Source organism: Carcharhinus amblyrhynchos, unplaced genomic scaffold (genome assembly GCF_965287045.1).
Source record: "Carcharhinus amblyrhynchos unplaced genomic scaffold, sCarAmb.v2.hapA scaffold_62, whole genome shotgun sequence".
Classification (NCBI taxonomy): Eukaryota; Metazoa; Chordata; class Chondrichthyes; order Carcharhiniformes; family Carcharhinidae; genus Carcharhinus; species Carcharhinus amblyrhynchos.
The window spans coordinates 1170994-1195224 of record NW_027649802.1 but is presented as its reverse complement, the minus strand read 5'-3'; the positions used below and the strand labels follow the sequence as shown (position 1 = coordinate 1195224).

At 44.6% G+C, this 24231-nt stretch overlaps 1 protein-coding gene across 1 annotated transcript in view; it reads right to left on the bottom strand.

The window, feature by feature from the left end:
* LOC145337700 (NACHT, LRR and PYD domains-containing protein 3-like) overlaps positions 1 to 24231 on the bottom strand; it is a 75293-nt gene that overhangs the window by 5690 nt on the left and 45372 nt on the right. Inside the window, exons 9-11 of the mRNA XM_080182532.1 lie at positions 23441 to 23611; positions 10970 to 11140; positions 3462 to 3632 (exon numbers count right to left, since the gene is read on the bottom strand). Of these exons, the coding sequence (XP_080038658.1) occupies positions 3462 to 3632; positions 10970 to 11140; positions 23441 to 23611 (513 nt within the window). The remainder of the gene's footprint in view (positions 1 to 3461; positions 3633 to 10969; positions 11141 to 23440; positions 23612 to 24231) is intronic.

The following is a 24231-nucleotide window of genomic DNA, read 5'->3' as shown; positions in this document are numbered from 1 at the left end:
CTCTCTTACAAGAGGAAACAGCCTCTCAGTAACCACCCTGTCTCATCCCCTCAATACAATCACCTTTTAATCTTCTGAACTTTCACACATTTTGCTCCAATCTGCTGAAATTTTCCTGATAAAATAAACCTCTCCATCCCAGGAATCAGCCGAGTGAACTTTCTCTGAACTGGTTCTAATACAATTCTATCCTTTAGGTAAATAGCTCAACACTATACACATTACTCCAGTTGTGTTCTAATGAAGGACGTGTAAAACTGCAGCAAAACCTTCTTACTCTTACCTCCCATTCCTATTGCAATAAGAATGTTAATAAACAGGAGCAGGAATCATCCATTCTGTCCTTCAAATCCACTCCATCATTCAATGTGACCATGGCTGATCATCTGCTTCAACACCATTTCCAACATTATCCCTGCATTCCTTGATTCACCAGCATTCTAATGGGAAACAAATACCCCTCATCTCAGCCTAAATAACTGTCCCTTATTCTCAGACTGTGTCCCAGGTTTCAGACCCTCCAGCAAGGGGAAACATCCTTTCTGCATCTGGTCTATTGAACGCTATAAAATAGTGTAGGTTTGAATAAGTTCAGCTATCATTCTTCTAAAGGCCTGAGAATAAAGTGTTTTTGTTCCTCAGAGGACAACCCATCTGTCCCTGGACCTATTTTAGTGACCCTTCTTTACATGCCAAGTACATCTTTGCTTCGATCAGGAGACCAAAACTGTCCACAATTCTCCAGGTTGGTCTCAGCAAGGCTGCATATAATTACAGGAAGACATCTTTTTCCTCAACTCAAATCCTCTTAGAATAATGTCTAACATACCATTTGTTATCTTAACTGCTCTCATCTTCGCTTTCAGTGCCTCATGAACAAGGATATCAACTATCTTTATCATGGTGAATCCATCTACCATGTATATCTTTGGAGTTGTCTCAATATCAGTTTTATTTTCTAACAAAATTAGATAACCTCACATTTTTCCACCTTGTCATCCAGCTGGGAAACATTTGTCCACTCCCTGAGCCTCTTCACATCCCCTTCAAACATCACTGCATCCTCCTCACAATTCAGATTTCCACATGGTTTTCTATTCATCACAAATTTGGAAATGTTATATTTGATCCCCACATCCATATTATTGATATAGATTCTGAATAGCTGAGACCCAAACACTGATCCCTGCCGTACTCCACTAGTTAGAGGCTGTCAATCCAAAAATAACCCATTTATTCCAACTCCTTGTTTCTGTCCACTAACCAGTTCTCAATCCATGCTGGGATATTTCACCCAATCCCATGTGCTCTAATTTTCTTTAATAACCTCTTATGTGTGAATCATCCAACTGTAGAATCCCGAGTGTAGGATACACTCGGATGGAGTATTTTACAAAGATCCAATCCCCACAACATCACAATTTACTGGGGCTAATCCACCTAACCTACACATCTTGGGACAGTAAGAGCAATTTTATCATGGTGAATCCATCTACCATGCATATCTTTGGAGTGTGGGAGGAAACCGGAGCACCCAGAGGAAACACACACAGACACTGGGAGAATGTAGAGACCCCACACAGACACCCAAGGCTGGAACTGAACCCGGGCCCGTGGCTGTGATACAATAATGTGAACCACTGTGTCACCGTGCCAGTCTTTCATAAATCCATGTTGGTTCTGTCTAATCCTGCCATTAATTTTGAAGTGTTCTGTTTTCACTTCCTTTATTATAGATTATTATAGGATCTTCCATACTCTCACTGTCAGACTAATAGACCTGCAGTTGCCCAGTTTCCTGTAACCCCACATATTTATGCTGCTAATCCCCCCACCTACACATCTTGGACACTAACAGGCAATTTATCATGGCCAATCCACCAAACCTACACATTTTTTGGACTGTGGGAGCAGCCGGTGGAACCCACACAGACACGGGGAGAATGTGAAAACTCCACAGACTGGAATGAATCCGGGTCCCTGACGCTGTGAGGCAGCAGTGCCAATCCCAGTGCCACATCTTCACTTAATCTAATACAATCCTTGAATTAGTAACAGTTGGAACACTTCTGCTGCTGATTTTTCAAATGAAAGGAATCTATTTTTGTTGGAAACGCCACACATTTACACATCACCATGTCTAAAACAGCTTGTTTTGTGATTGGCACTGGAACGTGCTTCTCCAAGAAATTACTTGAATTCATTCTGTGAACTAATCTTTTCAACTTTTGACAATCTGAGCGATTTATACAGTAAATGGAAGAACCCATAGGAACATTGACCTACAGAGGGATCTGTGTGTACAAGTCTACAGATCCCTAAAATGGTAACACAGGTGGACGAGGTGGTGAAGAAGGCAGACAGCATTGACTGGGGCATCGAGTATAAAAGTTAACAAGTTATGTTACAGTTGTATGAAACTTTAGTTGGCCACATGTGAATATTGTTTACAGTTCTGTTTGCCACAATACCAGAAGGATGGGGATGCTTTGGAGAAGATGTAAAGAAGGTTCACCAGAATGTTGCCTGGTCAAGGGGGGGTTAAGTTTTGAGGAGAGATTGGATAAACACGGATTGTTTTCATTACAAAAAGGGAGGCTGAGGGATGACCTGATGGAGGTGAACACAATTATGGAAAACTTTTCACACAGAGTGTGGTGGGTGCCTTGAATGCACTGTCAATGGAGGTGATGGAAGCAGGCATGTTACCAATGTCCAACATACATCTTTATAGATACAGGAACAGGAGATAAACAGAGGAATATAAATTGGGCAGTAAGTACTGGGTTTACATAAGGATTAAGAGTCACCGCAGGCCTGGTGGGCCGAAGGGCCTGTTACTGTGTTGTGTGGCTCTTTGTTCTTCTTTGTATATGATAAAAATCACCCGTGATTATTGCAGTTTGTTTTTACAAGACCCCATTATTTTTCCTGTGTACTGTGTCAGAGATTCTGAATATTGTTCGGGGTCTATAAATGCTTCCCACAAGTGATCTTTTAACTTTGTTAATTCTTATCTTTACCCAAACTGATTCTGCATCTTGATCATTGGAACTAAGTTCACCTCTCGCTGCTGTACTGTCATCTGTTACTAACAGCGAGACTCCACCACCACGTCCTGTCCTCCATTTACTGTCATCTATTCACTCTCCCACCTTTCACAAATCAATGGATGCTGTGTCCGGGGACAGCTGTACACATCTGAGGAGGAGGAGAGAACCTCAGAGGGTGAACCATAACATTATTCCCCCACACCCTCAACATAAGGATCTGTGGGACTGACATCCCATTGCTCAGGGATCAGAGAGAGAAGCAACAGGAGTCAGAGGAAAAGCAATTTTCCTCATTCATAACTGACACCAATAGTAATGGACAGTGTTTTTATACAAATACCAGTGGTGAAATTATATTGCTGAATATTCAGTTATTATAAACACAATCTCACACAGTCTGCTACTTACTGCAGTTTCTGTATTTTACAGTCCGGATTCCTCAGAGCCACAGACAGCCGTTTCACTCCTGAATCTCCCAGTTTATTGTTACCCAGATTCAGATCTATCAGTGAGCGGTTTGTACTGAGAGCAGAGGCCAGGTCCTCGGTACAAGAATCGGTGAGAGCATTATATCCCAGACTGGAGATCAGAGAGAGAAAAATAACAGGAATCAGGGTAAATCCACAGTGTTTTTAAGAATAAGATCATTAACAATAATAATGTACAGCTCGGGACATTCAAGAAACACAACTTCAGTTCATACAGAAGGCAAAATTATATTAATGCTGTAAATCTGAAATATGAATAAATATGTTGGAAACTCTCATCAGGTCAGGCAATATCTGTGAAGAGAGAAACAGATTTAGTTTCAGTTCAATTAACTAAAATTCGAACTTGGAAGTATCAGTGAATTAAATTGTTTGAAGTGACAGGGAGCTGGGGATGGGCGGGTGACAAGGAAAGAATAAAATGGAAGTGTCGGAGTGATTGAATGATAAAAAGGATGATGGAGAAAGGGAAGAGCTCAGGATTCCCATGTCCTTACCCTGAGTCACAGGGAGGGACATGGGATGGTCAGTGGCTCAGGAATGGAGTGTGTGGTGGGGTTGAAGATGATGAGAGAGAAACCTTTTTCACACTGCCAGTGGTTCGGGTCTGGAATTACAGCCGGGAAGTGTGGTGGAGGGAGGCTGATTCGAGGCATCACAGAGGGCAGTCGATGAACATTCGAATGAAACAATGTGTAAAGATACGAGGAGAAGGCAGGAGAATGAGGCAAATTCCTAATACTAGTTTGGTGAGCCGGGGCAGACACATTTCACCTCGTGATGCTCGGCAATAATTCTGTGAAGATAATGTTTGGAAATGTTTTGATATTTTAACTGGAAGCTGGTGATGTTGCAGTGTTAACAGGGTTAGATAATTTAACCAGTGTCCACTAAGGGCCATTGGTCTCTCTCTCAGGTAGAATCACAGAATTGTTACAGAGCAGAAGGAGACCATTCGGCCCACACTGCCTGTACTGGCTCTCTGAATCAGCAATTTACTAAGTGTCATTCCCCCAAATTCTCCCCGTAACCCTGCACATTCTCCCTTTTCAGATAATAATCCAATTCCGCGCGGAAATTTTCAACTGAACGTGTCTCCACCACACTCTCGGACAGTGAATTCCAGCCGTTAACCACTCGCTGCAGGGGATGTCCCGGTTCAGGCAATGCTGGCACCAGCAGCAATTTCATAAGCAGCAGCTCTGGAGAGAGCAGTGAGGAAGGCCTGGTTACTGAACACAGGGCTGAAATAGGAGGAGGAAGGTTAAACTCAATTCAATGATGTACTTGGCAACACTTGGTCGTGTTCCCCAAGGCTACGTGAGTTTGGAGTAAATTTCTGTTCTCTCAGGACTGGAGAGTATCTGTCACATCAATCCAAGTATAACGGGATGGAGATTGCCGGAGACCTGAGCAGGTGTGGGTTATATGGTTGCAGTGAGGCAAAAGGATGAAGAACCTGCTATGTTCTGACAAGGTGGTGAAGCATCCTATAACATGTAAGCACAGGGATATGAGGTCAAATGAGAATGAGAGTGAAACTGTAGAAAGACCAGGCAATGTCTGGACAGCAGCATCAACTGTCAAAGACAAATCACTATCTTTCTTCAGAGCTCTGGTTAGATAACACTTGCACTGTGAGAATGGGATGGCCACATGCAGGAGACATTTCCCTGTGTAGACACGATGGTCAGTCAGGTTGTCGCCAGCAGAGGCTTGTGTCTTTGATGGAAGAGTAACAATGGAACTTTATGTGTCTGTAGAAGAGAGCACAAAACACCAGAAAAATGAGCTGAAAATGGTGACAGCGTCCAGATCTTGTAATCCTTACACCTAGAATTCGAAGTGCTGGAGCTGGGGGAACAGCTGACAGGGTGGGAAATCACTGTTTAGGATATTTGTTGTGGAGCTGACGGAAGTGGTTGAATGTTGGGTGCAGGAGATTCTCTTGTACCCGCAACACAGAGCGTGTGTGCCCATCTGTTTTAGGGCTACTGCTGTTTGTCATTTTTATAAATGACCTAGATGAGGGTGTAGAAGGATGGGTTAGTAAATTTGCTGATGACACCAAAGTCGGAGGAGTTGTAGACAGTGAGGATGGATGTTACAGTTTGCAGAGGGACATAGATAAGCTGCAGAGCTGGGCTGAGAGGTGGCAAATGGAGTTTAATATGGAAAAGTGTGAGTTGATTCACTTGGGTAAGAGTAACAGGAGTACAGAATATAGGACTCTTCGTAATGTTGACAAGCAGAGAGATCTCAGGGTACATGTGCATAGCTCCCTGAAAGTTGGCACCCAGGTTGATAGGGTTGTTAAGAAGGCGTACAGTGTGTTAGCTTTTATTGGTAGAGGGATTGAATTTCGGAGCCATGAGGTCATGTTGCAACTGTACAAAACTCTGGTGCGGCCGCACTTGGAGTATTGCGTACGGTTCTGGTCGCCACATTATAAGGAAGATGTGGAGGCATTGGAAAGGGTGCAGAGGAGGTTTACCAGGATGTTCCCTGGTATGGTGGGAAGGTGTTATGAGGAAAGGCTGAGGGACTTAAGGTTATTTTTGTTGGAGAGAAGGAGGCTACGAGGTGACCTAATTGAGGCATACAAGATGATCAAAGGATTGGATAGGGTGGGCAGTGAGAGCCTTTTACCTCGGATGGTGATGGCTAACACGAGGGGACGTGGCTTTAAATTAAGGGGTGGTAATTATAGGACGGATGTCAGAGGTAGGTTCTTTACCCAGAGGGTAGTAAGGGCGTGGAATGCCCTGCCTGCAGCAGTTGACATAACCTGTCAATCACCCACAATCAAGCTCTACTCTGCCATCCCAGGGGACTCGCCAACTTTAAGGGTGTTCAAATGGTCAGTGGATAGGCGTATGGATAACATTGGAATAGTTTAGGTTAGAGGGTCATTAGATTGGTTCCACTGGTTGGAGCAACATCGAGGGCCGAAGGGCCTGTACTGCGCTGGAATGTTCTATGTTCTATCACCAGTCACATGGAACCAGCTGAAGGACTTGTTGGAATGTACACTGAATTATAACTATTCCTTGAAGATATATATTGAGGACTGAAGGATATTGAATTTAATGACCAACCATGAACAAAATGAATGGAGGAGCAGGCTCGAAGGGCCAAATGGCCGACTCCTGCTTCTAGTTTCTATTTTAATCATGTTTCTATGCAGGTTATACTGTCCGCACCGTGCTATCTGTAGTCGGTTTCCTTTATTGTTACTGAAGCAGTATAATTGACATCACGTTGATTTTAATCTGAACTAATGCAGTGTTGTGTTGTTTCAGTGTTCCCCTGGGATGGCAGAGTAGAGCTTGATTGTGGGTGATTGACAGGTTATGTCATGTGACCGAGGGACAGCTATTTTTCACAGAACATTCTAGTTTTTATTCTGCTTTCAGAAGCTGCTTGAAGTTAAGACAAACAGCAGTGCTGTTTCCCTCTCTGAAGTTGGAGTTTTTGCTGTTGAAGTGTTGCTGTGTTGGAAGCTGTCAGAGACTGGGGTTACCTCTCTGTGATTGGGCTGTTCAGAGGCTAAATCCTTCTCTGAAACCAATTGTCGGTTGGCTGTCTGGAAGTGTTAAAAAGCTGGAAATCGGTAACACGTGAGCATACTTGTTTTTCTGCTAACTAATGTTGGAGAAGGGTGTGTGTCTGTGGGTATTGCTTTATATTGGAACAACAGAGATAGCTAGCTGTTAAGAGTTATACTGGGTCATGTTTAAGCCTTGCAATTAGAACATAGAACATAGAACATTACAGCGCAGAACAGGCCCTTCGGCCCACGATGTTGCGCCGACCAGTTACAAAAACAATGACCCACTAGCCTATACCAATCCCTTTTCGTCCATAAACCTATCCAGAGATCTCTTAAACGCCCCCAAACTAGACGCATCTACAACTGCAGCAGGCAGGGCATTCCAATCCCTCACCACCCGCTGGGTAAAGAACCTACCCCTGACATCCGTCCTGTAGCTACCCCCCCTTAATTTAAAGTCATGCCCCCTCGTGCTAGCTTTCTCCATCCGAGGAAAAAGGCTATCACTATCCACCCTATCTAAACCCCTAATCATCTTATATGTTTCAATAAGATCCCCTCTTAGCCGCCTTCTTCCCAACGAAAACAACCCTAGATCCCTCAGTCTCTCCTCATAGGACCTCCCCACCATACCAGGCAACATCCTAGTAAACCTCCTCTGCACCCTCTCCAACGCCTCCACATCCTTCTTGTAATGCGGGGACCAGAACTGCACACAGTACTCCAAGTGCGGCCGCACTAGAGTAGTGTACAGTTGCAACATTACACTGCGACTCCTAAATTCAATCCCCCTACCAATAAACGCCAAGACACCGTACGCCTTCTTGACAACCTTATCTACTTGATTCCCAACTTTCAGGGATCTATGTACACACACACCTAGATCCCTCTGTTCATCCACACTATTCAAAGTCCTCCCGTTAGCCCTATACTCGACACATCTGTTGCTCCTACCAAAGTGAATTACCTCACACTTCTCCGCATTAAATTCCATCCGCCACCTCTCGGCCCAGCTCTGCAACCTATCTAAGTCTCCCTGCAGACTATGACACCCTTCCTCACAATCTACCACACCTCCAACTTTGGTGTCATCAGCAAATTTACTAATCCACCCAACTATACCCTCATCCAGATCATTAATAAAAATTACAAACAACAGTGGCCCCAAAACAGATCCCTGAGGCACACCACTCGTAACTGCACTCCATGATGAATATTTACCATCCACCACCACCCTCTGTCTCCTATCTGATAGCCAATTCCTGATCCAACTTCCTAGATTACCCACAATCCCATACATCTGCATTTTCTGCAGAAGCCTACCATGGTGAACCTTATCGAACGCCTTACTAAAATCCATGTATACCACGTCAACTGCCTTACCCCCATCCACCTCTTTGGTCACCTTCTCAAAAAACTCAATAAGGTTAGTAAGGCACGACCTACCTGCTACAAAACCATGCTGACTATTTCTAATCAATTCATTACACTCCAAATAACTATAAATCCTATCCCTAATAATTTTTTCTAAAACCTTGCCCACAACAGAATTGGTAAAGGTTATGCTAATTCTTGTTGTTATATTCTAACTGCATTCTTAAATAAACTGTGTTTGATAAAAGCATCCTAGTGGGTCACTTGATTCATACCTGGAGTGAAACACCTCATGCTCATCAATACCAAAATCAAATATAAAACCAAAGGTCCAGGCTAACTTCACAAAACACCTTGGATTTTCTGGCCTGTGTTTTAACAATTGCCTCCATTCACTCTTTCCCCTTCCTCATAAACCAAGGATTGTGAGACTGGGTGACACCTGTCCCCCTGTAAACATGTGAACGGTTCCTCATGGGGTCACCGTTACATTATTCCCCCACACCCAGGGCACAAAAATCAATGTGATTGACATTCCATTACATTGGGATCAGAGAGAGAGAAATAACAGGGATTAGTGAAGATTCAGGTTCTGGTTCATAACTTCCAATCCCTGGGCCTTTATAGAGGTTTTCAGCACAGAAAGAGACCCTTCGGCCCACCGTGTCTGTGTCAGCCATCAAGCACCAATCTATTCTAATCCATTACCAGCACTTGCTCCATAGCCTTGTACCCTGCGGCATTTCAACTGCTTGTCTGAATGCTTCTTAAATGTTGAGAGTGTTCCTGACTCCACCACCCTTTCAGACAGTGAGATCCAGATTCCCGCTACCCTCTGGGTGAAAAAACATTTCCACAGAACCAGAGAATCCCCACTGTGCAGACGGGGCCCAATCGCCCCATCCACTCTACACTGACTCTCCGAAGATGCATCTTAACCAGGCCCACACAACTGCTTATCACTGGACATTTACCATGGCAAATCCACCAAAACTACACATCTTAGGACACTAAGGGATAATTTAGCATGGTCGATCCACCTAACCTACACTAGTTTGGACTGTGGGAGAAACCAGAGTACCTGACAGAAACCCGCACACATGGGGAGATCGTGCAAACTCCACAGGGAGTCACCAGAGGCTGGAATTAAACAAAGGTCCCTGATGTTGAGAGGCAGCAATGCTAACCACTGAGTCATCTTCAATTCTCCTCTGGAACTTCTGTTCAATGCCTTAAATCAATACAACTGGTTATTGACCCTGAGAAAGAAACCTTTCCCCTTCGTTTTATAATTTGATAGAACTCCACATGGTTGTCCCCCAGCTTTCTCTATCTGAGTAAAACACCAGGAGCATTGACATACAGAGGGATCTGTGCGTACTTGTCCACTGATCCCTGAAAGTGGTAACACAGGTGGATAACTTGGTCAACAAGGAATGCAGCATGCTCACTTCACTGGCCGGGACATCGAGTATAAAAGTTGGCAAGTTATGTTCCAGCTGTATTAAACTTTAGTTAGGCCCAATATGGAATATTGAGTGCAGTGCTGATCGCCAGATAACCAGAAGGATGTGGATGCTTTGGAGAAGGGGAGAGTGAATAGATGACAGTAAATGGAGGACAGGACATGGTGGTGGAGTCTCGCTGTTAGTAACAGATGATGTAAGTAGAGAGAGTTGAACTTAGTTCCAATGATCAAGATGCAGAATCAGCTTGGGTACAGATAAGAATTAACAAAGTTAAAAGATCACTTGTGGGAATCATTTATAGACCCCAAACAATATTCAGAACCAAAGAAGGTTTACAAGGATGTTGCCTGGTCTGGTTAAGGTATGAAGAGAAGTTGAATAAACTCGGATTGTTTTCACTGGAAAGACAGAGGCTGAGGGGTGACCTGATAGAGGCAGATATATGGTTGATAGTTGGAGTCTTTTCCCCAGGGTGGAAAGGTCACCGACAGGACGGGACAGTTTGAAGGCAAGAGGGGGAAAGTTTAGAGGAGATGTGTGGGGAAAGTTTTCACAGAGGGTGGGGGGTGCCTCGAATGCACAGCCAGTGAAGTTGACAGAAGCAGGCACGTTTCCAATGTTCAAGGTTTATCTCGATAGAAACATGAACGGGAGACGAACAGAGGAATAGAAACTGTGAATGAGCAACAAGTACTGGGTCTGAATAAGAATGAGTCGCTGCCACAGGCTTGATGGGCCGAAGGGCCTGTGTCCGGGGAGAGCTGTACACATCTGAGGAGGAGGAGAGAACCTCAGAGGGTGAACCATAACATTATTCCCCCACTCCGTCAACATAAGGATCTGTGGGACTGACATCCCATTGCTCAGGGATCAGAGAGAGAAGCAACAGGAGTCAGAGGGAAAGCAATTTTCCTTATTCATAACTGACACCAATAGTAATGGGCAGTGTTTTTTATACAAATACCAGTGGTGAAATTATATTGTTGAATATTCAGTTATTATAAACACAATCTCACACAGTCTGCTACTTACCCCAGTTTCTGTATTTTACAGTCCGGATTCCTCAGAGCCACAGACAGCCGTTTCACTCCTGAATCTCCCAGTTTATTGTTACCCAGATTCAGATCTATCAGTGAGCGGTTTGTACTGAGAGCAGAGGCCAGGTCCTCGGCACAAGAATCAGTGAGAGCATTACCCCAGAGACTGGAGATCAGAGAGAGAAAAATAACAGGAATCAGGGTAAATCCACAGTGTTTTTAAGAATAAGATCATTAACAATAATAATGTACAGTGCGGGACATTCAAGAAACACAACTTCAGTTCATACAGAAGGCAAAATTATATTAATGCTGTAAATCTGAAATATGAATAAATATGTTGGAAACTCTCATCAGGTCAGGAAATATCTGTGAAGAGAGAAACAGATTTAGTTTCAGTTTAATTAGTTACAATTAGAACTTGGAAGTAGCAGTGAATTAAATTGTTTGAAGTGACAGGGAGCTGGGGATGGGCGGGTGACAAGGAAAGAATAAAATGGAAGTGTCGGAGTGATTAAATGATAAAAAGGATGATGGTGAAAGGGAAGAGCTCAGGATTCCCATGTCCTTACCCTGAGTCACAGGGAGGGACATGGGATGGTCAGTGGCTCAGGAATGGAGTGTGTGGTGGGGTTGAAGATGATGAGAGAGAAACCTTTTTCACACTGCCAGTGGTTCGGGTCTGGAATTACAGCCGGGAAATGTGGTGGAGGGAGGCTGTATCGAAACAGTCAGAAAGGAATTAGATGATTATTTGAATAGAAACAATGAGCGAGGATACGAGAAAAAGGCTGGAGAATGACACACATTCCTAATGCTAATTTGGTGAGCTAGTACAGACACGATGGGCCAAATGGCCTCATTGTGAACCGTAACAATTCTGTGAAGATAATGGTTGGAAATGGATCGATATTTCAGCTGTGAGTTGGTGATATGCCCTGTGGACAGTGTTAGTAACCACAGTCCCCAATGAAATATTAATATTTCTCTCCAATAGAGAGACAGACAATTTGTTACATGGAGCTTCAGGGTGACAGGTCTCCTCCTCCAGTCCTGAGGGAACAGAACCTCCCTCCAAACCGATATAGCCTTGAGAATTTCCAGGGAAGTGTCAGTGAATTGGGTTTAATCTGCCTTCTGCCTTTGTTCATTAACCAGGGCTCCCTCACTGCTCCCTTCAGAGCCTTTAAAAGTGCTGCTGGCTGCCTTTAAATCTGGTGCCAGCTTTGCCTGAATGGGATCTTCCCCTGCAGCCAGTGGTTAAACTCTGGAACGACCAGAGCCCCGGAATAGATCACCAAACTTAAAAGAATGGGTCAAAGTACAGTAGGTGCAGTAGATGTTCATCTGTGATGAAAGAGTGTGAGAGTGTGTAAGAGGTCTGAACTGAACATATACGGACAAGGAGGCATTTGTCTTTACAGACCCAGCCTTAGACCGGTAAGAGGAGTAGCCCCCCCCCACGTGAAGATCAGGATGTTGAAATGGGTGTGGAGAAAGATGCCTGGGGTGTGATGTTCAGTTGTGAGTAAGAACGAACCTGAGTGGACAGTGTTCGTATCCACAGTCCTCAATGAAATATTAATATTTCTCTCCAATAGAGAGAGAGACAATTTGTTACATGGAGCTTCAGGGATAAAACTTAGTAAACGTGGGGCACTGGAAGGAGATGGGACTCCATGAACCCCCACAGCCGGTACGAGGACCAAACCCTCAACATTATCATCATTCCACATCACACTCCAGACACCAAACCAACTGAACTAACCAACTCCACACAGAACCAGAACGGACACATTAATATCTGACAGGTTAGGGGAATCCGTCCACTCAGGCAGCACAGGCAGAATCACAGAATTGTTACAGAGCAGGAGGCCACTCGGCCCATTGTGTCTGCACTGACCCTCCGAATGAGCAACTCACTAAGTGTCATTCCCCCACCTTCCCCCAAAACCCTGTGCATTCCAGAGCTTAACCACTGGCTGCAGGGGAAGATCCCATTCAGGCAAAGCTGGCACCAGATTTAAAGGCAGCCAGCAGCACTTTTAAAGGCTCTGAAGGGAGCAGTGAGGGAGCCCTGGTTAATGAACAAAGGACTGAAATGGCAGAAGGCAGATTAAACCCAATTCACTGACACTTCCCTGGAAATTCTCAAGGCTATATCGGTTTGGAGGGAGGTTCTGTTCCCTCAGGACTGGAGGAGGAGACCTGTCACATCAACACAAGCAAGTCTGGATAGAAACTGCCGAGGGCCAGAGCAGGCAGCATGTGGCTGCAGTGAGGCAAAAGGATCAATAACCTGATATGTTCTGACAAGGTGAGCGTTAAACTTACAGGCTGATATGTGAATAAGGATGGAAGAGAAATTGTGGAAAGAACATCTCCACCCAGACACTGGCAATGTCCAAACAGCAGCATCAATCTTCAGGAACATGTCAGCCTCTCTGTGAAGGGTTCCGGTCAGTCAGAGATGACTGCTGCACTGCCCACACTGAGTGACCATCCTGGTGGGCCCATGATGGGCAGTCTGGCAGCACCATAGGCTTGTGTGTGTCTTTGATGGGTGAGTAACAATGGAAATTTATGTGCTTGTAGAAGAGGGCACAGAGAGTCAGAGAAGGAGCCAAGAGTGAGAGTGTCTGGATTGTGTCATCCTTATGTCAATGGAAGATGAAGTGCTGGAGCTGGGAGACCTGGAGACTGGGTGGGCAATCACTGATGGTGAGATGGGTTGTGGATCCAGAGAGAGTGAGTGAGTGAGTGATGGGCACAGGAGAGGCTCTGCTGCTGAGTCCAAAACCTGGTGCTTGTGTGTTCACCATTGGTCAGATGGAGCTCTGGGTTAGGAACAGTCTCCAGGACATGTTGGAATGTGCATTACCCTCTAACAATCTTCACTCTCTCACAGATCAACAGCTGTGGTGAGAGGGAGACGGGTGTGCAGCTCTGAAGATGAGGAGGGATTGTCAGAGGATGGATTGTCATATTATTCCCCATAACATCCGCCAGAGCAGATACTGTCTCACACGAGTAGCAAAGGGGTTACAATCTGGCAGCACAGGGCAGCACACACAAACCCGAGCAGCTGATGGAGGCAGCAATAGCTGAGTTCACTCACACTCTTGAGGGGAGAGGGCAGAGCCAGCTTGTGGAGGGTGAAATGTGACTGGAATCTTTAACAATGCAGCAGATACTGGAGCTGCAGTGTAAGGTATTTTAACATCCGGTGGAGTTTCCAAAGGCTGTGTGTATCCATGCACAAAGGATGGAGGAGTCAATCCAGACCAGCAGTGTTACCATGTCTCAGGTATGAACACAAATAACATCCTCCACAGAGAGATTGGTGACCTTCATGGAAAGTCACATCCAGCATATCACCCACAGGAAATACACATGAGCTGCATGTTCTCACCACCTCCAGGAGCTCTGTGGAACATGGGCTGTGGGAGGGATGGGAAAATGATCCTGGAGTCACTGTCAGGACTTCCCAGCTGAACAGGGAGGGTCCAGTTTGCCCTGAATGGATAGAGGAGCGGCTGCCTGCAGCATTTGGGAGCTCCTCTCAGGATGTCCCTGGTGTGGGCAGTGGGTCCCCTTCTGCTCCGACTGTAACACAAACACCTCATGAAGCTATGATGACAGGGACAACTCCAGTATCTGTGCAGAGGATTCACAGTCGGCTGGATCCTTCCAGGACTCAGGAAATCTGAGGACAAAGGCCACGGTCATTGAAATTCCCAGAGGAGAGAGATAAAGATCCTGCCTGTAGCTCAGTGGAAAGTGCAGGGATGGGGGTGGTTGTCATGGTGGGGTTGCTGCCTTGGGTTTCACAGGGTTGTACTTTGTTGTTACCGGTCACTTTGTTATGTTTGTATTTTCAGTAAATTCAGAGATGGAACACCACTAAATAAATCCTTCACCATATTACTGGGTCTTTAACAGTTCACTGGGAATGTGAGATGGGAAATACAGCACTGAATGAGCTCAATGTCTTTGTTTCATGTAGTGACGGCTCCAGGGAAATTATAAAACATTCACAGAAACAGTAACAGTGCTGGAGATGGTGGAAGATTTATTACACTGAATGGCTGTGAGAGTTAAGGTCCATGGAAAACATGTCTGTATTACTGAATCTCCATCCTCCCTGACACAGATCCCATGTCCCTGGCCTGTGGTCCATGGGGTTCCTCATCATGAAGCATCTGGTCAACATTGTATTGCATCACACTTTGTTCAAAGCTTCTCCACTCTAACTCCAGGTTGTATAGAACACAGCACAACACCAGGACATTGAAACCCTCGCTGGGTATATTGAATAGTTCCATCAGATCTATCTTTAGAAACCCTCCAGCCTGCTCAATGGTCACCCCAGTTGCCCTGTTGCAGCTGTTGTGTTTCTCCTCTGTAACTGAGTTTGGGTTACACACAGGCACAATTACTCAATCCTTCAGTGGGTAGAGCTGGTCTTCATTTTTTCATGGGATGATGGTGTTACAGGGAATACCAACACTTGTAGCCCATTCCCAATTGCCCTTGAGAAGGGGGTGGTGAGCCATCTTCCTAAATTCTGCAGCCACCTGGTACAATGCCATTCGGAAAGGACATCCAGGATTATGATCCCACAGCAGTGATGGTAATGTAATACTTTCCAAGTCAGCATGGTGTGTGGCTTGGAAAGGAATCTGAAGCTGGTTGATGTTCCATTCTTCTGATATCCTTGTCCATCTCGGTGATAATTAGTACACATTTAGAACATGCTGTCTCAGGAAATTTGGTGAGTTGCTACAATCCACCATGTATGTGATACACACTGCTGGCACTGTGTGTCAGTGATGGAGAGAGTTAATGTTTAATTTGGTGGATGGCCTGCTGATCCATTCAGCTCCTCTGACACGGATGAGCTTCTTGAATATTTCTGAAGCTGCACTCATTCCAGTAAGACGAGCGGATTCCATCACACTGCTGACTTGTGCCTTGTTGATGGAGAACAAGCATTTGGGAGACAGGAGGTGAGTTGCTCATCTCTGAATTCCCAGGCTGTGATCTACCCTTGGAGCCACAGTGTTTACAGTTCAGTGTCTGTTCAATGGTCCCAGTGCACCCCCCACCACCCAGATGTTGATGGTGGAGGATTCAGTGATGGTGCTGCCATTCAATGTAAAGGGAATGTGGTTAGATTGCCTTCTGTTTGAGATGGTCCTCTCCTGGCACACAACATACTGAAGCCAAACTTGCGATTTATCAGGTTAAGCCTGAATGTTCTTCAGCCCCCGAGCTCCGATGAAAAGTCCAGATTCGAAGGGTTCGCTGTTCTCTCTCCACAGAAGCTGTCAGGATGCTGGGATTTTCCAGCATTTTCTGTTTTGTTCAGGTCTTGCTGTTTATGGACATGGACTGCTTCAGTATCTGAGGAATTGTGAACAGTACTGAGCATTGTACAATCATTAGTGAGCATCCTCACTCTGACCTTATAATGGAAGGAAGGTCATTGATAAAGCAATTGAAGGTGGTTGGGCTTCGGACATCACCCTGAGGAACTCCTGCAGTGATGATCATGAGGGGTTGGAAGGATTCCACATTTTCTGATGATCAAGAGCAGACTGATGGAGTAGTAATTCACCAGATTGGATTTGTCCTGCTTTTTTCCCCATTGTCCGGTAGATCCAGTGTTGTAACTGTACTGGAACAGTTTGGCTCGGGGAATGGTTAGTTATGGAACACAATTCTTCAGTACCATTGCTGGGGTACTGCCAGGCTGACAGATTTTACAGTACGCAGTGCCTTCAGTCATTTCTTTACCTCACATACAGTGAATCAAATTGATATCTGTAATGCTGGGGACCTCAGGAGGAGGCTGAGATTAATCATTCTACTCAGCACTTCTGGCTGAAGGTGGCTGCTAATGTTTCAGCCTCGTTGTTTGTACTGATGCTCTGGGTTCCCTCATCAGTAACGATGGGATTCTTGTGGCTTGTTTCTGGAATCATAGAATTCCCAGAGTACAGAAGGAGGCCATTGGGCCCATCGAGTCTGCACCAATTTTTTGAAAGAATATCTTACCCAGGCCCTGTCTCTGAAACTCCACATATATGGCCTACTGATCCCCCTAACCTACACACCCTGAGAATGCTTGGGACAACTTAGCACAGCCAATCAACCGAACCTGCACATCTTTGGACTGTGGGAGGAAACCAGAGCACCCGAAGGAAACCCACACAGACATGGGGAGAATGTGCAAACTCCACACGTACATTCACCCAAAGTCGGAATTGAACCCTGGTCCCTGGCGCTGTGAGGCAGCAGTGCTGACCACTGTGCCACCGTGTCACCTAATGTTAGCAGCATGTCCAACATTTGTTCCATGTCTAACACTATTTATGAGTGGATATGGCAAGACTGCAGATCTCTGATCTGATCCAGAGCTCGGTCTATCATATGCTGCTTCCTCTCTCTGGGCTGCAAGTGGCCGTGAGCTGGAGCTTCACCAGGTTCACATCTCATTTTTAGATACACCCAAGTCTAATTTGTTAATATATGTAAAGACAATTAGCCACAGTAACACTGTACTGATTGCTGGGAAAAGCCACTGTAAGCTTCCTCTAACTGAAAGAGTACAGTTCACCCACTCCTGTCTGTCTCACAGATAACTTCATATCCATGCTGCCATTGTCTGTTTTATTTCATGGTCTTTAATTTTACTGCCAAGCTGGTTATGTGTCTATTAACAGTGGACAGTGTTTCTAACACGAATATTGATAGCTATGGGACTTGTAGTATCATTATTTGCGTTATTAAAAACACTGCCCATTATTAATAGGGATATAATTCTGACTATTCTGTACTGTGATTATTACCATTGACAGCTGAGCTGAGTCTTCAGCTCATTAATTCACCAGTACCTAAGATACAGGAACAGAATTAGGCCATTCAGCCCATCGGGCCTGCTCCGCCATTCGATCATGGCTGATATGCTCCTAATCCCCATTTTCCTGCCATCTCTCCATAACCCTTCAACCCATTACCAATTAAAAATCTGTCTAAATCCTTTGTAAGTTTACCCACTGCACTTTGGGGTAGTGAATTCCACAGATTCAGAACCCTTTGGGAGAAGTAGTTTCTCCTCAACTCTGTTTGAAATTTGCTGCTCCTTATCCTAAGATGAGGATTTCCCATCCTAGAATGTCCCACCAGTGGAAGCTACTTTATCCATACCTTTTATCAGCTTCTATATTTCAATCTGATCTCCCCTCATTCTTCTAAATCCCAGAGAGTCTGAGCCTAAACTGTTCAATCTCTCTTCATACGACAAACCCCTCACCTCTGGAATCAATCTAATGAACCTCCTCTGAACTGCCTCCAATTCCACTGCATCTTTCCTCAAATAAGGGAACCAAAACTGTGCACAATACTCCAGGTGGGGCCTCACCTTGTATCGCTGCAACAATACTTTCTTACTTTAATATTTTATTCCTTTCATTCACATTCACTTCCTTTATTATCTGCTGTAGTTACATGCTAGTTTACTGGGACTCATGAATGAGGACATCCACATTCCTCTGCACTGCAGCACCCTGAAGTCTCTCCCCATTTGGATAATAAGTCACTCTGCCATTTCTCCAACCGAAATGTACGACCTCACACTTACCCACGTTAAAGTCCATCTGCCTGATTTTGGCCCACTCTCCTCACCTATCCATATCCATTCTTATTTCCTCATTGCAACTTACTGTCCCGCCTCCTGGGGTATAAGAATGATGAAACAAATTGCTATCACTGGTTTGTCTACTGGTGAAAACCACCTGTCCACCTCTCAAAGTATGTTTTTGTTCAATTGTTCATGGATAGGGGTGTCACTGGCAAGACCAGCGCGTGTTACCGACTGGTACAGGCCCCTCGGGGATGTGAGGGTAATTAGTGATGCGCAATGAATGCCGGTCTAACCAGTGACGTCCACACCCTGCACCCACATTTGCTGCAGTTTGGCTCAAAAACCCATCAGCAGCAAACATGGGAAAGAAACGGCATGTGATTGGAGCAGCTCCATACAGATTCTTCCATTCAAACTGAACTGTGTGACTGAGATTCTGGAAACTCGCTCCGGGGGCCGCATTGAGGGGCTTTGAGGGTCACATTCACCCCTTGGTCCACACGTTGGACAACCCTGGGCTAGAGCATGTGTTTGATGAGTGAGGGACAATTTGTGTGTTTGGAAAGAGAGCAAACACCATCCGGGAATGAGTGAAGAAGAGTGGAGACATCCAGATCTTACCATCCTTACACCAATGGAAGATGAAGTCCTGGATCAGGAAGGCCTGGGGACAGAGTGGGTCATTACTGCTGGTGAGATGGGTTGAGTGGGAGGCCTAATGAATGGGTACAGGAGAGTGTCTGGTGAGGATAAAACATAGAGCTTGTGTATCCATCACTGGTCACAGAGAGCAGTCTGAAGGACGTATTGGGATAAGAACAAAATAACTAGGAGCAGCAGAAGGCCATTCAGCCCCTCGAGCTCCATCAAGGCTGATCGAATTGTAGTCACAATTATTTTCCCGCTCACTCCTCTGTAACCCTTGATTCACTTCTCAATCCAAAATCATTCTTAACTCAGCCTTGAATATATTCAATGACTCTGCCTCCACTAGTCTCCAGGGAACAGAATTCCACTGACCAGTGACCATCTAAAAAATAAATTCTCCTCCTCTCAGTCTTAAGGGACTGATAATTACATTTGAAAATCTGTCCCCTTGTTCTGGACAAAAAGAAACAGCCTCTCAGCAACTACCCTGTTTCATCTCCTCAATACAATCACCTTTTAATCTTCTGAACTTTCACACATTTTGCTCCAATCTGCTGAAATTTTCCTGATAAAATAAACCTCTCCATCCCAGGAATCAGCCGAGTGAACTTTCTCTGAACTGGTTCAAATACAATTCTATCCTTTAGGTAAATAGCTCAACACTATACACATTACTCCAATTGTGTTCTAATGAAGGACGTGTAAAGCTGCAGCAAAACCTTCTTACTCTTACCTTCCATTCCTATTGCAATAAGAATGTTAAGAAACAGGAGCAGGAATCATCCATTCTGTCCTTCAAATCCACTCCATCATTCAATGTGACCATGGCTGATCCTCTGCTTCAACACCATTTCCAACATTATCCCTGCATTCCTTGATTCACCAGCATTCTAATGGGAATCAAATACCCCTCATCTCAGCCTAAATAACTGCCCCTTATTCTCAGATTGTGTCCCAGGTTTCAGACCCTCCAGCAAGAGGAAACATCCTTTCTGCATCTGGCCTATTGAACTCCGTAAAATAGTGTAGGTTTGAATACGTTCAGCTGTCATTCTTCTAAAGGCCTGAGAATAAAGTGTTTTTGTTCCTCAGAGGACAACCCATCTGTCCCTGGACCTATTTTAGTGAACCTTCTTTACATGCCAAGTACATCTTTGCTTCAGTCAGGAGACCAAAACTGTCCACAATTCTCCAGGTTGGTCTCAGCAAGGCTGCAGATAATTACAGGAAGACATCTTTTTCCTCAACTCAAATCCTCTTAGAATAATGTCTAACATACCATTTGTTATTTTAATTGCTCTCATCTTCACTTACAGTTCCTCATGGACAAGGACATCAAAATATATTTGGAGATGTCTTAATGTCTGTTTTTCCTACACAATTCGATAACCTCACATATTTCCAACTTGTCATCCAGCTGGCAAACATCTGTCCACTCCCTGAGCCTCTCCACATCCCCTTCAAACATCACTGCATCCTCCTCACAATTCAGATTTCCACATGGTTTTCTATTATTTGCAAATTTGGAAATATTACATTTGATCCCCACATCCATATCATTGATATAGATTCTGAATAGCTGCTGTACTCCACTAGTTCGAGGTTGTCAATCCAAAAACAGGTAATTCTCTCACAGCACCAGGATAAAGTCCATCAGGTTTATTTGGAAGCAAACGCCACTAACTTGCTACCAAATAAACCTGCTGGACTTTAACCTGCTGTTGTGACACTTCTTACTGTGTTTGTCCCAGTCCAACGCCGGCATCTCCACATCATAACCCAAAAATAACCTATTTATTCCAACTCCTTGTTTCTGTCCACTAACCAGTTCCCAATCCATGCTGGTATATTGCTCCCAATCCCATGTGCTCCAATTTTCTTTAATAACCTCTAGTGAGTGAATCATTCCAACTACAGAATCCCTCGTGTAGGAGGTCGTCATTCCACCTATCGAGACACTCTGACGGAGTATCTTACCAAGGTCCGCTCCCCATAACCTCACAAATTTACAAGGGCTAATCCACCTAATCTACACATCTTGGGACACTAAAGACAATTTTATCATGGTGAATCCATCTACCATGCATATCTTTGGAGTATGGGAGGAAACCGGAGCACCCAGAGGAAACACACACTGACATGGGGAGAATGTAGAAACTCCACACAGTCACCCAAGGCTAGAATTGAACCCGGGCCCGTGGCTGTGATACAATAATGTTAACCACTGTGTCACCGTGCCAGCCTTTCATAAATCCATGTTGGTCCTGTCAAATCCTGCCATTAATTACGAAGTGTTCTGTTCTCACTTCCTTTATTATAAATTATTGTAGGATCTTCCATACTCTCACTGTCAGACTAATAGACCTGCAGCTGCCCGGTTTCCTGTAACTCCGCATATGTTGCTAATCCTCCTAACCTACACATCTTGGACACTAATGGGCAATTTAACATGGCCAATCCACCCAACCTGCACATTTTTTGGACTGTGGGAGGGAACAGGAGCAGCCGGAGGAAACCCACACAGACACGGGGAGAATGTGCAAACTCCACAGACAGTCGTCCAAGACTGGAATGAATCCGGGTCCCTGACGCTGTGAGGCAGCAGTGCCAAACCCGGTGCCATATCTTTGCTTAATCTAATACAATCCTTGAATTAGTAATGGCTGGAACACTTCTGCTGCTGTTTCTCAAATGAAAGGAATCTATTTTTGTTGGAAACGCCACACATTTCCACATCACCATGTCTAAAACAGCTTGTTTTGTGATTGACACTGGAACGTACTTCTCCAGGAAATTACTTGAATACATTCTGTGAACTAATCTTCTATTCAACTTTTTACAATCTGAGCGGTTTATACAGTAAATGGAAGAACCCATAGGAGCATTGACCTACAGAGGGATCTGTGTGTACAAGTCTACAGATCCCTAAAATGGTAACACAGGTGGATGAGGTGGTGAAGAAGGCAGACAGCATTGACTGGGGCATCGAGTATAAAAGTTAGCAAGTTATGTTACAGCTGGATGAAACTTTAGTTGGCCACATGTGAATATTGCTTGCTGTTCTGTTCACCTCACTACCAGAAGGATGGGGATGCTTCGGAGAGGGTGTAAAGAAGGTTTACCAGATCGTTGCCTGGCCATGGAGGGTTGTTATGAGGAGAGATTGTATAAACACGGATTGTTTTCAGAACAAAAAGGGAGGCTGAGGGGTGACCTGATGGAGGTGAACACAATTATGAGAGGCATCGACATGGTGGATCGTCAGAGACTTTTCCCCAGGGTGGGATGGTCAACTACAAGAGGCACAGGATGATGGTGAGAGGGGCAAAGTTTAGGGGAGACGTGTGGGGAAGGTTTTCACAGAGGGTGGGGTGTGGAATGTACTGCCAATGGAGGTGGTGGAAGCAGACATGTTACCAATGTTCAACACACATCTTTATAGACACAGGAACAGGAGACAGAGGAATAGAAACCACGAATGGACAGTAAGTACTGGGTCTGAATAAGGATTAGGAGTTAGGCTTGGTGGGCCGAAGGGCCTGTTACTGTGTTCTGTGGCTCTTTGTTCTTCTTCATGGATGAAGATTAAAATCACCCGTGATTATTGCAGTTTGTTTTTACAAGACCCCATTATTTTTCCTGTGGACTGTGTCGGAGATTCTCAATATTGTTAGGGGTCTATAAATGATTCCCACAAGTGACCTTTTAACTTTGTTAATTCTTATCTCTCCCCAAACTGATTCTGCACCTTGATCATTGGAACTAAGTTCACCTCTCGCTGCTGTACTGTCATCTGTTACTAACAGCGAGACTCCACCACCACGTCCTGTCCTCCATTTACTGTCATCTATTCACTCTCCCACCTTTCACAAATCAATGGATGCTGTGTCCGGAGAGAGCTGTACACATCTGAGGAGGAGGAGAGAACCTCAGAGGGTGAACCATAACATTATTCCCCCACACCCTCAACATAAGGATCTGTGGGACTGACATCCCATTGCTCAGGGATCAGAGAGAGAAGCAACAGGAGTCAGAGGAAAAGCAATTTTCCTTATTCATAACTGACACCAATAGTAATGGGCAGTGTTTTTTATACAAATACCAGTGGTGAAATTATATTGTTGAATATTCAGTTATTATAAACACAATCTCACACAGTCTGCTACTTACTCCAGTGTCTGTATTTTACAGTCCGGATTCCTCAGAGCCACAGACAGCCGTTTCACTCCTGAATCTCCCAGTTTATTGTTACCCAGATTCAGATCTATCAGTGAGCGGTTTGTACTGAGAGCAGAGGCCAGGTCCTCGGCACAAGAATCGGTGAGAGCATTATCCCAGAGACTGGAGATCAGAGAGAGAAAAATAACAGGAATCAGGGTAAATCCACAGTGTTTTTAAGAATAAGATCATTAACAATAATAATGTACAGCTCGGGGCATTCAAGAAACACAACTTCAGTTCATACAGAAGGTAAAATTATATTAATGCTGTAAATCTGAAATATGAATAAATATGTTGGAAACTCTCATCAGGTCAGGCAATATCTGTGAAGAGAGAAACAGATTTAGTTTCAGTTTAATTAGTTACAATTAGAACTTGGAAGTAGCAGTGAATTAAATTGTTTGAAGTGACAGGGAGCTGGGGATGGGCGGGTGACAAGGAAAGATCAAAATGGAAGTGTCGGAGTGATTGAATGATAAAAAGGATGATGGTGAAAGGGAAGAGCTCAGGATTCCCATGTCCTTACCCTGAGTCACAGGGAGGGACATGGGATGGTCAGTGGCTCAGGAATGGAGTGTGTGGTGGGGTTGAAGATGATGAGAGAGAAACCTTTTTCACACTGCCAGTGGTTCGGGTCTGGAATTACAGCTGGGAAGTGTGGTGGAGGGAGGCTGATTCGAGGCATCACAGAGGGCAGTCGATGAACATTCGAATGAAACAATGTGTAAAGATACGAGGAG